The following is a 16043-nucleotide window of genomic DNA, read 5'->3' as shown; positions in this document are numbered from 1 at the left end:
CTGACATGAGGTACCAGATGCGGTGAAAATTAATTTTAAAAAAAAGGAGGCTGCTGGGAAAGATCGTCAAGGAAGGGGAAAAGTAACAAGAAGCAAGAATAAAAAACACCCATGGGGTCACAAGTAAAAGAAAAACAGAAAAGAACTGATCTCAGGGGCGTTAAAGGGGCCTGAAAAGGGTGGAAATAAAATAGTTGGCTGGTTTAATATTGCATAATAGTGCTGAGTTTTGTTTGTTTGTTTTTAAAGCAGCGTTTGGGTCCTCAGTCCAGTGTGGGGGTGCCTCCTCCCCTCCCTCATCCCAGTTTAAACAAGAGAGAAAAGTGAGAATAGTGCATAAAGTGTGTAGTGAGGAGTTTTACAACCTTAGAACATCTGTAATAATTGGGAAAAAAATAAAGAAGACCACTACGTAGGTTTTACCTATCGCGGGTTATTTTTAGAACATAACTCCTGCAATAAGCAAAGGAACACTATGTTTGAAGTCAAATTCAAATAGCTAACATTTTAAACAAAGATGTTAAAAACATTACCTGCAGGAATGTTTCCACTGTGCCCAACCTGGGACAGAAAAGAGATTTGTGAAGAAATATTTAACAACTGCGACAGACTGGTGACCTGTCCAGGATGTCCCCTGCCGTGGCCCACAAGTGGCCGGGAAAGGCTCCAGCAGCCCTGTGACCCCAAAGGGATCAAACGGAAGAAGATGAATGACTAAATGAATGAATGAATGAATGAATATTTAACAAATAAAACACAGAAAATCATGCACAACAAAAGGAAAACCAGAAAATTTTTAAAAAATTCATGTTAGAAGTACATTTTGTTTTATAATAAGAAAGTCATAAACAGATAAGCAGAAATTCTCCCTGTTTTTTTGTTTTTTTCAAAACAACCAATTAAAATCCTATTACCTCTGAGAGCTGTGATAGTGTGAGTGGAGAAAATAAGGTCATTACCAGGTAACTTTTACTCAGGAGGCCTTGAGAGCCACTCTAGAGCATTCCGTTCATGATGTGGCCTAATGTTTTAATCAGAAGTAATTACCCATGTTAAGAGGGGAACCAGTCCAAATGCTTACCAGTCCAGCCCAGTGCTATGACTTATGATCTTAAAAAAAAAAGAACTAGAATTCTGCTCTTGCCAGCCTGTGAGTAGTTTGTTTGTCTGTTTCAAGACTAACTTCAACTAAAAACAAAAGTCCTTGTGGCATTTTTCTGTTGATTAAGGTCAAAATTTCATTTGTGATTAATAATTAATGATTCTATTAAACACTAGAAAATGAATGGATAAAAAAAATGTAACCCACCATTGGTGAGGCACCAGAATGTTGTTTATCCCTCCCAGCTTCACATTGATCTTGAGGCAGATGTTGGAGAGGGTCTGAGGTGACTTCTTCACCACGTTCTTCACCTGAACACACTGGTTTACCATGCCAAAAAGAGTGACTTCCACACGCTGTGTAATTTTTAGCTTAAGAAAAATGCTACGATAACATGTTAATTTTTATTGAGGTGGGTCTTAAAGAATTGCCTTAGTTTTTATTTTAATCAATTTATTTTTTCTTGTAATCAGATTATTTTTACCCTTTTCCTAATCAGTTTTTTTTAACAACCTAAAGACACTTTTCATCCTTTGTTCCAATGATCTACTTCCAAAGCCTTCATCCCACAGACTGCTCCCTGCACCCCCCTGTCTAACTGGAGGTTTCCACCAATGTAAGCTCACCTTCAAGCTCGACAGTTGCACCCTTCTTGCAAGCAGCCATCGCAGCAGCATGGTTGAGCCCCCAGCTGACGGAGCCCTGCTGTGTTCAGATTGGTTGGTGACCTCCATTCCTGCAGATCAAAGTATTTTCTGGTGATGGACAACCAGAGCCTGGAAGTGCATCTCTTCAGTGGATTTATTCTCACAACAAAAAAGCAGGCCTTGGAAGCTCATGGGGGGGTTGGGATGTGACCACTCAACACTGACAACCGATGTATCTGCCTCCTTCATTTAGACTAAATATTAGAAAAACAATGTGCGACCAATGGGGATTTGGTTTTGGGGCGTGATGCGGTATATAAGGAGAACAGGTGTGTGTGTGGGATGTACCATTTGGCCGTTTCCGGTTTTGCAGTGTGTCGTGGGGTTGCTGTTTATGGTATGTGTTTGTTTTCAGATTCATATATATATATATAGCGTGTTTAATGTTTCACCTGTTTCTTTCAATATATTTCTGTATATCACATTATTGTATGTCCTCATCTTTTGGTTGCAGTGCCGCTGCTTTGGTCTGACAATTTAAAATAAAAGGGCTTGAACCTTTCCATTGTCTTCGCTCTTGTTTCTGGCGTCGTGGCACGCACCTATATTTTATCATTGCAACACATTGCCCTAAATATTCTGACACCTGCTGTTTTTTGCAATGCTGTCGGCTCTGTGAGTCTCTGCTTCAACAGGAGCAAATATCTCAGTACCAAAACTGCATCTACTTCTTCTAACAGTGACCTAGAATCCAAAACAGAATTAATTTAAAGACTTGAATAGATTCCCATGTTTCTTAAAGTTCAAGTTTCAGCTTCAACGAATAACAACATTTTAACTGGAAGTTCCTTCCAGACATACCTCAGTAGTTCAAGCTGAGTTGTAAATCTTAAATGATCATGCAACAAACATCTAACCCAGGGGTGACCTATTTAAACTGAGAAGACTTATATACATTATGTTTGATGTATTCCCCTTAAAACTTGGGCTTGTTTGTCATTAAATTTGAGAGTTTAGTGAATATTCTCTGCATTCACTGTGATTATACTGTATTCATGTAGTTACAATCATGAATCTTCCTCCGATGAAAGCAGACTGGAAAAAGAGGTGAGTCAAATACTGAAATTGTTTGCCAAAGACTCTAAATATAAAGATATAAGTTACTGGACCAATTCTATGTTGTGGACTGGCCTCAGCCACCATCAGCATGTGGTTTATCCATCTACTGTCCAATCTTATCCCACCTGGATAAAGATGTCATCTGTCCAGAGCCTTACCACCAAATGACTATGGACTATTTCATGAACATTTTTGTATCAACAATACATCTTTATTCATTCCTAAGATCTCTCCATATTGTAGTCACAGTATCATTTGTTTTAGTGGTATCAGTCAGATTTTTTTGTGCTGCAAACAAAGTTGGGAGTTACAGGTGTTGTGAACATGCTAACACAGCTGATGCAGCTAACGTTGAACGTGTTAAAAACAAGTTCCAGACATAAATTCAAAAATAAACCATTCACCATTCCATTTGTCCTGAAGTACAAAAAATTCGATCATTTGACCTCACCTTGAACTGCAAAAACATTGAAGAATATCTTTTTATCGAATTGGAAATTAAATTATGCATTATACGGTCACAAAGCCAAGTGTTGTTAATGCAGTTCATCTCAGTAGACAAGACATCATTTAAGTCCAGAGATTTCATCAGTTACTGATCTAACTCTGACTTTAAACCTTATCTTAGATGACCCCACCCTTACATTGACATGTTCTCCCTACCATGACAAAGGTGGACAAAGGTGGAAAGATTTCATGTAATCCATGGACACCAGTGAAGATCTCAAATCATTAAAGAAAAAAGGTTCAGCGCACTGTCTACTCCCAATGTTAAAGTGCCTAGGATAGCACAAGGGATACAGAAATAAACCTTAGATTCTTCTTTCTGTCCCTTTCTATAGAAATTTCTGTCACTTCAAGGCCTTCTTTACTGTACATATGCTCATCACTACATGTGTCCTTTTAAACATTGAGTCACTTGTTTTTGCACATCAAAGCTAAATTTTCCTTGGAAAAACTTTACAGCGAAGCGTGCTGACAAGAGTGATGGAGGATTTGTTCACTACTTCGATGGCTTCTAGCCCGCTCGTCTTAGTCACTCACCCTGACTCAAAATAAAATGCTTCTTTCCTTTCTCATACACCTGTCAAACAGAGTTATTAGCTCACCCTCTAATCCTCACATAAAAGGATTAAAGATGATACCAGCGCTTGCTTGGGTGATGGCATTGTTTATCTTTGCAGCATGTGGGTGAGATCTTGATTCCCATGTTGAAGAAAGTGCATCTTAGATGACCTACAATGCCAAGAGCAAAAACCACGAGCTACCAATTAACAGGTGGTGGTGTTTGTGGAATGATGGAAAACAGATAATCTTTTGCTCAGTCAGAATTCTGATTCTCATGAAGTAAAAATAGTCTTTATTATGAGGTTGTCATGATACATTAAACACATTCTGTACAAAACATGAAACTTTTTTTTTTTATTTACACACAATGATACTATTAATGATAATGATGCTGATTGGAAACTTTTTTTGCTTGCTCATGGAGGCTCAGACAGTTTTGCTTGTAACATTTTCTAAACAAGTTGTACTAAATTCTATTGGATATCTGTTGACATTGTGGGAGTGTATATATATTTTTTATTTTTTTCATGTATTACATCCCGGACATACACAAACTTTTCACACAAGCAGAATATTTTCTATAAATATGGTTCTGTTGAACAAACCCCAGTCTGCATGAGGACAGAAACAAACCTGTCAGAAAGAGAAACACCAAATAATGAAAGTGCTGTGCTGAGCATTACAGGCTAAAGAAATCCTGCTTGTCATATATTAAGCAGGTTGCTGCAAACAAACATCCGGTTCATGATGAAAGCTGGCAAGAAAGTTTTGTCTCTCATTGTGAGGAGATAGGATCTTTAGCTGTTGTTGGGTGTTGTTTTGTTGTCATCTCTAGTTTACATCTCCACCACACCTTGTTGCATCAAAGAACTTTGGAAATCCTTCCACTTTGCAAAAATGCTTTCTCTGTATTAGATTACAGTTCAAAATGGCTAGTCTCTGCAGGTTTGTGCACAGCACTCCATCAGAAAAGTGATTATGCTTGCTCAGGTGGAGCTTTCTGAAACAGGAAGTTCATCTGAGTCAAGCAGAAACATGCTGCAGTGTGCGCTGCCAAGTCATTTTCTCGAGTATAAAAATGCAATCGTGACATTATTATCTAATTCTATCTGAGCTGAATGCAAGGGAATTGTGAAGCTCCCTTCCAGTCAGCTCAGATAAATTGGTCTCACTTTGTTTGAGTTTCTTATCTTGTGTAGTCCTGTTAATTCCCCGCTGCGAGGCTTGGAACATGTGACAGGACATGCACCTGCTTAGAGAGTGTTTAACTCCTTCCACCACTTTACCAACAGTTCCTCTTACAGCGGATGAGGAAAAGTAGAAAATAAAAGGGTCCAGGCATGCGTTGAAGGTACTGCACAGTAAGGCTTTGTCTCTCCAAGCAGGACTTTCATTTGTGATGTATCCAATTATGTGTGAGACGTTCAATGGTCCAAAACATAATGCAAACACCACCAGTGTTCCCAAAGCCATGCCAATGGCCCGCAGGCGCCGGCGCCGGTCAATGTGCTGAAGCTTAGACAGAATCCTGATGAAGTTGATGTAGCAGAAACTGCTAATGAGGAAAGGTATGCAGAAAAGCACAATGCAGATCTCGAGGCGGACGGGAAGGAGGACCTGCAGTTGAGCCTCCGTAAAGTTTTTATAACACACCTTCTTTTCCTTCAGGGAATCATCCTGTCCAATAAACGGGACAATAAAGACAATACTCAGGTGAAGGAAAGAGAAAATCCAGCAGAAGATGCTGGCAGCCACAGCGTACACTGGCCGGCGCCTCAAGGAGTGTTGAATGGGGAAGGCTACACCCAGGTAGCGCTCCACACTGACAGCAGTGAGGAAGAAGGTGCTGGTGTAGATGGTCATGTAGAAGACAAAGCCAGACAATGGGCAAAGTGCGTAGGCTATGTTCCACACCATGTCGTTCATCACTTCCTGCATCTTGAATGGCAGGAAGAGGAGGAAGAGGAGGTCAGAGATGGTCAGGTTGAGGAGCAGTATGTCTATTGGTTTGGGCTTCTGCCTCACCTTCTTGCAGAAGGTGTAGAAGGCCAGGACGTTTGCTGGGAAGCCCAGCACAAAGGTAACAATGTAGACGGGGAGGCACAGCCCAGTCTGGCAAGCATGCATGTTGACCTCGGTTTTTGCCTCAGATCAGTCAAAAATTAATGAAATAAACTGAAAATCGTCTTTTTATAATCTTTTGCTGCTGGAACCAAAAAGCCTGCAGCACAAGGGGAGTTTGATCTGTTGAACAGGCTAAGCTACAGGACCTGAAGGCATCTTATTGGGTCAGTGGCCTGGAACAAACTGGATGAGGCAGCACGGTTTCCTTGTCCTCACCAATAAACAGAGCCCATTATTTTCTCTGGGGCTTTGAGCTGTGCAGATAAGAGGAAATGAGAAAAAATCAAGTTAAATACAGTCCATTGTAGGGTCAAATGTGCATTTCTGAAAATTTCTTATAATGACTATTTAGCAACAAGATTATGCAAAACTATATTTTTTTTTGCCTTTAGTCTTTCTTAATTTCTCCTTATCTATGTTTCACAGTTTATTGAGGTTGTATATCCTTTCACAATGATGAGTAAATGTACTGATATCTACAAATGAGTTTGTATACAAACCTAATTCTGTGGTCCTGGTGTAATGATAATGTCTAATGTCCTGTGATGTTATCATTAACTTCCAGGCCTTGTTCACACTATATGACTAAATGTTGGATATATAGTAGAAAACTATAACCCTAATAAACCTAATTAGAGAAATGCACTGGGGAAATTAGTGTTTTGAGCTTCATGGCAAAACTGTATTTTGCTATTTTTACCTGTTCCCTATGTCACTATTAAATATGAATATGAGGATAATAAAAGAGAATAAAAAAATAAATAAAGTTAGTTTTTATTTAAACAGTTTAGAGTGTTACAAAGGAAAAATGAGTTCCTACCTGTCATGTAGCGATCTGTGTCAGGTGAGTAAGACGGTGTGAGTAAGACGGTGTCTCACTTTTTATAGTCAACTCACCAAGCAGAAGTGTTGTTTTTTTGTTTTTTTGTCTTCCGAGAGACTGTGATGAAACCAAAAATGTACCGCTGACAAGTTTAAGACTTCCCCTCTATCTGCAGTGGTGGTTTTTTTGGTTAACAAATACTCTCCTCTGCGACAAGTCTCCAGTGGTAATTGTGGCTTACCTCCATTGCCCATTTCTTGGCACGTCAACGTGGGGTTATTACCCAGCTGTGTTGTTTGATCTCCTCGATTTCCCCAGTTTTCAGCTCCAACCTGCTTTCATCTGTCACGGCCACTTATTTACATGATAATTTACATACAGAAACTGCCACCGTTGATCTGCCACAATCACCAAACACGGTTCCCCTAGTAACTACTGGCCTTCTTTTTGTAGTCCCTTCAAGGCTGTTTTATTGTGAGATATTAAATCAAACTTAGTTATCCACAAAAACATGCTTCTCCGTGAATACCTCTTGATCACGACTGACGGAAATGGGATGGCCTGTTATCAGAGTAATCCCTCTCTACTAAACATGTGGCATGGGCAGCAGGGCCAGCTGACAAACACACCCTTGATTTTTGGATAGTCTTCTAAGTCAGACAATAAAGAATAGCAATAAACCATGACAAAGTTGAGGGAGATGGGATCTGTTTAGCTGCGAAACGTGAGCAGTTCCAATGTTGAAAGAGTCCCAGAGAACATTTGTGATACCAATCTCCTGTACCACCACTTCCCAAATGCTGTCTACTGGGTTGACTATACTTCCCTTTGTTTGTGCTGTACCGGATAAGTCTATTTAGTTTGTTACTGCTGCTATTTTCAGTGACTAGTCAATTTGTGTTGTTGGTCAGTTTAACTGCAGTGAAAGAAAAATAAAGAAGGAATCACTAAAATGAGGGCGCTGAGGCAGATTGATGGATCAGTAGAGCACTGGACTTAAATGCATACCCAACTCAAACATTGATCTTTGCCTAAGCCTGGGCAAGTGGAGTGTGTGCCTGAGCAGCATCTTAACTTTCACTTCATTAAACAGGCCGCTGTAGATAAGAGGGTAGAAGGTTTGTCTGCTACTCTGAGGTTTGATTTCTGCACATTTCTCCAACAGAAGGACTCTGGGGGCTTGTTCAAACCAGGCAGTCAGTGCTGACCCACAGAGGAACACAACATTTCACCTAGTACCTGGTCAATTCCCACATTGTCTCATGATTAATATGTGGTTTACCATCCTCCACCCAAAAAAAGAATCTTTTTTATTGAGAGCTAAATCTGTATTTTACATTATACAACATTTTGTAGACAAAATTTAGTTGAGACAAACCAAATACCACTGAAATGTGCTCTGACCTGAAAGTCAGCCTCCATAGTGTTTGCTTTCTTGTGTAAAGGATGTAACACTGTGTAAAGGTGTAAATGATATAACAAAAGTCAGCATGGTAAGGATTGGCTGGTGTGAGTAAGTAAGTGTTTTTTCTGAGAACAGAGTTTCTGAACTGCTCTTGCTGCTGTATGTGAACTGCTAAATGTGACGGTATTCATTTGAGAATTTAACATGGACTCATGGAATTTGATGTGTAGTCTAGCACTGGTTTGAAACCATGACTGTGCTGCACCTGCAGGAGGAGGTGTGTAGGACCACAAATCTCCACAACCAGTGTTGTTTGCCCGTAAATTCCATATAAATACTTTCATCGACAGCTTTTTCTATTCCTAACTCAGGCATTTTGTCAGATAAATGCATCTAGACGTTAAAGAAAAACACAATTATAAACAACAGACCACAACAAGAATCAAGTTTCTCATGCACAAGGGAGAAGAGGCCAGTGTGACAGAAGACAACCACCACGCTTCCCTTCTCAAAGGTTCTGCCTCTCCTCGTGCTGCTTTTATTAAGAACACAAGAAGGAGTTTACAATTTCAAGACAAAGAGAAAAGTTCATTAGGGGGTGTCGTATAATGACCCATTTGGTGGATTCTAAGTTCAAACAGTATTCCTTATCAACTCAGGACAGTGTGCCGTAAAACCCCCTCATCCTTGCTGGGATGAGAAGCAGATTACACACAACTGTTTTCAGAAAAGGTAAAAAGGTCAATCTGAGTTAACATTTAGACACACATTTAAACTAATACATTTAAACAATGATAATAATAAAACAATTTCCTTCACACATTTACAGGATAGTGCAAAACCTTAATCAAACCTTGTCAGTCACTGTCTGATGGGATTCTTTTAGTCATTTAAAGACACTGATAAAAAATTATATTTTTGATGTTCTTTGGTGTTCTTCTTCTCTGTTCTGCCGTTGATGAAGTTCCCCGTAACCCTGCAGATGTCCACTTCCCTCCATTTTCCCTCCACCAAAGACAAGATCTCTATGTTTGTGTGACGCTTCCGTCTGAGGAGGAGCACTTTTTGGCATTTTCAACGTTCTAATGCTAATCTAACAGACTATTTTCATTCATCTTTACTGTTTTATGTTGAAATGGGACATTTTATCTGGAGGAGGGGGCGTATATAACACTGTTTACTTCCGCATTGGTGTTCGGATGACTGGTTCGTGACGTAAGGTGACAAATGAACTTCAGGGTGTGAATGAAAAGGAAAATAAAGGCTGCAGCGGTCCTCCACACCCAAACTTGTCTCTGAGCTCCTTATCGTATGAAACTCCGCTTTACCGAGACTGAACCCTGGAAAGACGGCTCCACATTGACATTTTATAAGCCTGATATACTGCTTAAAAAATGATTCAATGTTTTTTGAGGTCACCAACTATGATGCACAAACAATGCATAAAAACCCTTTGAGCAAAAGAACAAAGAAAACATTGGCCATCAAGTAAGGCCACATGAAAAGCAAACACAACTTTGTGATGAGCTCTGCTATGTAGTTTTGAAAACTTCAAACATTGTTTTTTGACCCGTTTGTTGCTTGATTCAGAGACTTTTTTAAATTCAATTCTGACATGGACTTTTTCTGCTTTGTGCTCATTTCAAATGGATTGAATGTGAGCAAAAATGAGTATGTGTTTGTGAAATATACAGTAAATGTTTAAGTATGGTCAAGTGGGCTTGGGGTTCTTCCTGTCATGACCCAGAACTCATGACCACAGATGTGATGGGCAGCCGTGGTGCGGCCTTGGTGCAGCAGTAGGGCGGTCGACCCATGATCGTAAGATTGCAGGTTCGATTCCCGCCTTGCATGCCCATGAGTCGAAGTGTCCTTGGGCAAGACACTGAACCCCACCTTGCCTCTGGTGGTAGGCGGGCGCCTGTGTTTGGCAGCGGAGCCGCCACCAGTGTGTGAATGTGTGTGTGACTGGGTGAATGGGTCTGTGACTGTAAAGAGCTTTTGGCCTTGTAGGAAGCGCTACATAAGTGTACGCCATTTACCATGTGTATTGGAACAACTATCAACCGATAAATTGAGAGCTTTGCTTTTTAACCTCTCTTTTTTTTACCACAACGGATGCCTTTCCAATCCACCTTTCAATCTCACGGTCTGATCTTCTCTCTCTCGTGAACAAAACCCCAAGATATTTAAACTCTTCCACCTTGGACAAGAACATTCCAAACAAGATCTCCATTTTCCACCCATTCATTTTCTTAACCCGCAGTATCCTCTTTGGGGTTGCTGGGCTTCCAGAACTGGTCCCAGCTACTGTCAGGGCCACACATTCACACACTCTCAACTAGGGGAAATTTATAGTCACCAATTAATCTATGATGCATGTTTTTGGACTATGGGAGGAAACCAAAGTGCCCAGAGAAAACACACATGGGATTTGAACCAGGGCCTCCTCACTGTGAGACAAGAGGGCTGACCACCATTTAGCATTTGGACAAACAAAACCCTAACAACCACAATTTGTGGGTCTGTCTTCCACACAAAACTTTCTCTATCTCCTTTAATCCGGAGTCTAAACTGCAAAATCCCAACAGAGAGTTTAACTTTCAATGAGCAACCTGACTGAGATAAACATGCCAAAATGGATGGACGGGTTTTTAAAAAGCTGCTGATCCTCAGACCAGAAGCCTGATCATGAAGATAAAAATATCTCAGGAGATCAAAAAGCACAGCCCTTAAAATGCCTCTCATTATGGGGGCAAAATAGAGTTGAATCGATGGCTATGTCAAGCTGTGATTGGTGAGATGAAAGGAGCCTCCCTTCTGGAGCCGTAGCTGCAAGATGGAGGAACATTTATTCTTGGAGGTTGATTAAGCTTAACTCCTCTGATCACAGTATGAAAATTGTTCAGTAAATGTACAGAATACACCGCTGTAATACGTTTTAAGTTGGGCAGCAGCTGTGGCTTCATGTTAGGATCAGATGAAATTTTAATGATCACCATGGGGAATGTTTGCCATGTGTTTGAGAGCGTTTACATAGGGACCCAGCTGCTCGTGACCTCACACTTATACGTTTAATAACTACTTTGCCTGTTTTCTTAATAAAATAAAGGTGAGAAAATTGTATTTATACGCCTATCTTGTTTTTCCTCCTCAGAACATGTCTCCTCTTCCAGGGACATTTTCATGTGTTCCAAGAAGGTATGATCTGTTTGTGAATCGTAGAAAAAAAGAAACATATTCAATATGTGCAGCTTTCAGATGTAAAAGTAAGGATAAATTCAACATTGTGTTGCTCAAGCCTTAGGTTCTGAGGGCCACTGTTGTTATTGGATGACTGATAGAACAAACTGTGCTCTTCTAGGTCAGCAAAATGTCAATCCCAAAAGACCCTCGACATCCCTCTGAAAAACATTGTCCTTATCAAAGGCCTCTAAATAGTACACGATAGTGAGCAATTTTAAAAAATGGAACCCTGCCAAAAAAACGTTGTAAATGTCACATTTAACTCCCCCAAAGGCCTGCTTAAGGTGAGGTCACATGGCACCGCAGTGGCATTTTGAAGGCAGAGATATTGCAAGACTCCCTGGGCTCCTTTATGCAGCAAAAATAAGCAGGAACATGTTGGTACCCACAAGGTCTCCAACCAGAGTTAGCAGCTATTTTCTGCCCGATAGTTTATTCTCAAATATCAGAATTAATCACAAAACCCCATCAGCGTTTTGTGCAGCCTGTGAATGACTTAGTGTGGAGAAAAACTAATTAGTTATCTGAGAAATTAAAATGAAAGAAAGTTGTGGTTCTAAAATTCTAAATAATGAGGACTTTAGACAGCAACTGATAATGTTCCAGCAGTCATATAACAGCCTGTGTAGCTTCGTCTTTTTATAGTCAAAAAAACTGAAGACTATTTATGAAGGTGTTAACTCAAGTTTTCCACTGTATTATAATTAATTAAAAAAAATCAAATTGTGTGGGGGGGTTTTCTGCAGAAATTTAAGCCTGTGTGTTAATGTAGCAGTTAGTGCACTTGTTTCACAGCATGAGGGTTCTAGGTAAAATCCCAGCTGGGTTCTTTCTGCGTAGAGTTTGTGAGTTCCTCTCCTGCATGTGTGGGTTTTCTTCCTCCATCAGTCCAAAAACACACTGCATGGGTTGATTAATGACTAAATTGTCCCTTAGATGTAAAAGTGGGCATATTTCCTGACTACTGTGCAGGGTGCACCACGCTTTTCCCCGACAGTAACTGGGTTGACTCCAGTATCTCTATTGATGATTGAATACATGAATGTAGAACTTTATGGTCATATCTAAGTGTTAATATGTTTATCACACATCCTACTATAAATGTACCTCAACAGGATTAATTTCCTCTCACACTTTGGTTGTCGTGTCCTTTCAACAGCCCTTATTTTCTTCAGAGGATGTGACACATATATTTAGAATTGTTTTTTAAAAAAAGAGGCACATCTGAGCTGCTGACCCACAAAAGCAAGGCAGCACATTCCTTTTGAATAACAGTGAAGAGAAGAGCAAAATAATAAACACTGGTAGTAAAGGGCTGATATTTTAAAGGTAGTTAGAACGGTGTTTAAAGTAAACTGGAGTGTGATAAATGAGCTCAGTTTGTTTTATTCAATAAACTCTGCAGCTACCCAGTCTTTAGTATAGTATCTTTTATAATCTTGTTGATTGTGTGTGCAGGATTTGTTGGATGGTCCAGACATCAGTTTAACTGATGTTTTTCTGCTTGTACAGAAACAAAAATTCTCAACAGCTGGTGATGTTAAGGTACAGCTGGTGATGTTAAGGTGCAGGAAACAAAAAGCAAACCTTCAATCCTGCTGGGTATTAGAAGCTTTTCAAAGGCCGACAGCCTTGAAGGTATGTGGGTCTTCACTGCAGGCTCGACTTGTGCTGTAGGACATGGAGTGACCCGCTTGTTTAATCAGGCTCTGTCTTGCGCTCAGCCTCACCCAGGTGGCCAAAGGAGTGGAGCATTTCCTGAACTAGTAGATAAAACAAACTGACTGAGCTTTACCCTTCCTACCTATAATGACCAACAGCACGTGGAGAGCAAACAAAGAGAAATAAAACTGTTTTTATATGGATCTCCACCAGTCATCCCATGACCCTGACAGCAGGTATGCTGGGACTCTTGGTCAAAGGCTTGTGTGGTTTCCAGCTTATCAGTAGTGACACAGCAGGAGATACATTTTCCCAGAAATCGAGACTTTAAAGCAAGTCTAGCCAACTCAGATGCAAAAACCATTACTTCCTGCTTGACCAGTTTCATTTGTTTCACTTTACATTTGCTCTTTAAATTTAATTTACATCTGCAGCAGTCTACACTTTGAACTTTCTCTAAAAATTCAAGTTTAACGTCCCCTCAGTTTTGCTATGAACTTTTCACTTTGACAGCAAAATCTATCTTAAAAAAGTTGGAAGCACGCTGAACCTGCATCACACTGATAAAATGAGTCCTTTATGTCAGGAGGCAATAGGTGAGAGTTGGATGAAGAGGCAACACATGAACTGAGAAACCGGCTATAAACAGCAAGTGTTTGCAGCAAAAAGTCATGTTTACAAAACCCAGCTGGATAGCAATCTCTTAGAGAATGTGACTGATGCTGCATCCTAGAGTTATGTTGATGGGTTTTTTTTGTCACTTCTATATTTGTTCCACTTAATGCTTCAATCATGTTGAGCATCATGGTTTACATGCAAAAAGAAACCTTTTGCTTCCTTCTTCGAGGAATTGGCTTTCCCCCTTTTCACACTTCATCTCTACTGTTGCAGTTTTTAGACTAAGAGGCGCTGCTTCTTTGACTTCCCCATTAGGTGTGAACTTTGTTTCTATGCAATTTCCTTTTATTTATCGGCTGTGTACAAACATTTCTGTCAAGCACATTATTGGTATGTTTGCAAAGGTAATTAGATCACAAACTTTAAATTTAGCATTTTAACTGGACCGAAAATGTCAAATCAGTTAAAACAACATGAAAAGGTTGCATTTCTGCACCTTATCTCAGAATATAAACAAATATGCCAGTATTTATTTGTAAAAAAAACAGCATATTAAACTTGACATGAATATTTAAAATGATCTAAGAAATGATTAGAACAAGAAAATAAAAGTCTTTGATAGAGCTGTTTGAATTGTGTTCCTGAAGGCTGGGTTTCACCTTTTAATGTCTAAACAGCACAAGTTTGTGACAGATAAGGCTTCTCTTGTTGGTTGTCTCTTGGATTATTATTCCTAAATGGACAGAAATAACTTTGCTTGTACCACGCATTTTAATTTTACCTCAATATCAGAGCAGCACAGATGGCCAAGAACATTGAAAAAACACAAATGATGAAAAATTAAAAAAATAAAAATGAGGAAAGTGATCAGTTGGTAAAATCCCTCTCCCCTGGCTCCCTCTTGTGGGTGAGGAAGTGTGGAGTCTGTGCTGCGACTCTGTGCTTTTGGGTGATGATTTACAGTCTGGACACTTCCACAAAGACACCATTGTCTATGAACTATCTGGGCTTCTGCTCCAAGGACATTTTGAGGTGATGCTTGATGCATTTAAGACTAGAATTTAAAAGGGGATCTTACTTTAACTTTACAATGAAGTTAAAGTATAAGTTTGTTCACTTATCAAGTTTGCAAAGTTTAGACATAAATGTTTACATTTGTAACATCTACCTAAAATGAAATCTTTTATTAAAATTTTGTGTTAATGAGTTTGTTGCTTTTTGCCCTCTTGTGGCTAAAAACCACCAAAAGAAGAAAATGAAACATTAATCTAAGTTCTGTTTGGAATTTAAAGAAGCAACTCCTGTTAGAAATATAAAATGCAATGAAAATGTTGCTTCAAAGGAAGTTTGGATTATTTAGGACATCTTTCAGTATTACAGTAGTTTTTCTTGCAGCTTCCTGCTAAATCATCTTTAAAGACTCATCAGAAAGGCTTTCAGTTTGAAATAAAAAAAACCACTATTCATCAATGCAAAAGTTCTATATGCATACACAACACTAAAATTGTTTTCCTTTAATTTATGCCTCCAAAGGGATGTGTAAATATTTACAATTGCTCATGCGGTCACAGTAAATCAGAGTAAATCAGTGCACTAAGGCAACACAGGCAGATTTGCATGTAAATTGTCTCAAGGAAGGTGCCACATCAGCTTTAGAGAGTTTACTGGGTTGTGTTTTACACTACAAAATGTCCTGCAATTTTATTTGCGTTGTTTCAGCCATAAACAACACACTTCAAAGCAGAGACAGCAGGCAAAGACGAATATGCAGAGCCCTCCTTTTTTTTAAAAACACTTTCCAACTTTATGAAGTGATTTATGAAATGGAGTGCTTTCATCTGCAACTTGTAGTCAGTGCTTTAACCTATCCTGGTACGGGTACTCAAACGCACTCCATCTCCCCTCATTACAGTGCTAGACTACCGTGAAGTGTCTCCAATAGTGAGCAGCAGGACTGTTCATCAGATGTGACGTAAAAGTGGGTGCAAGGGGGATTGGGAGATGAATGGAGCCCAGATCCAAACACACTCTGCACCTTCACAACAAACCAAAGGAGCAGATTTATCTAAGGAGAGTCAACACGTCCCGGTGTACACAGGCACCATGAATAATTAGCACTATACACACAGCAAGCAGAAATATGTTCAGCCGGCAAACATTCTGGCCATCAAAGGAGGGGTGGAATAAATGAGCAGTTTTTGCGAAGCCACTTGATTTGGACATGATGCA

General features: G+C 39.7%; 1 protein-coding gene across 1 annotated transcript; it reads right to left on the bottom strand.

The window, feature by feature from the left end:
- Positions 1-4615: 4615 nt before the first annotated feature.
- On the bottom strand, positions 4616-8228 carry LOC101169970 (free fatty acid receptor 2-like). Its single transcript, XM_020710323.3, has 2 exons — positions 6881-8228; positions 4616-6314 (listed from the first exon to the last, which is right to left on the bottom strand). The coding sequence occupies exon 2, from the start codon at positions 6061-6063 to the stop codon at positions 5032-5034; it is 1032 nt and encodes a 343-aa protein (XP_020565982.1). The 5' UTR covers positions 6064-6314; positions 6881-8228; the 3' UTR covers positions 4616-5031.
- Between the last annotated feature and the right edge of the window lie 7815 nt (positions 8229-16043).

Source organism: Oryzias latipes, chromosome 16 (genome assembly GCF_053564925.1).
Source record: "Oryzias latipes strain Hd-rR chromosome 16, Olatipes_Hd-rR_3.1".
Lineage (NCBI taxonomy): Eukaryota > Metazoa > Chordata > Actinopteri > Beloniformes > Adrianichthyidae > Oryzias > Oryzias latipes.
This window is presented reverse-complemented; position numbering and strand designations above follow the sequence as displayed.

Coding starts and splice junctions, on each gene's coding strand:
- LOC101169970 (XM_020710323.3), bottom strand. CDS start 6,063: ATGCATGCTTGCCAGACTGGGCTGTGCCTCCCCGTCTACATTGTTACC.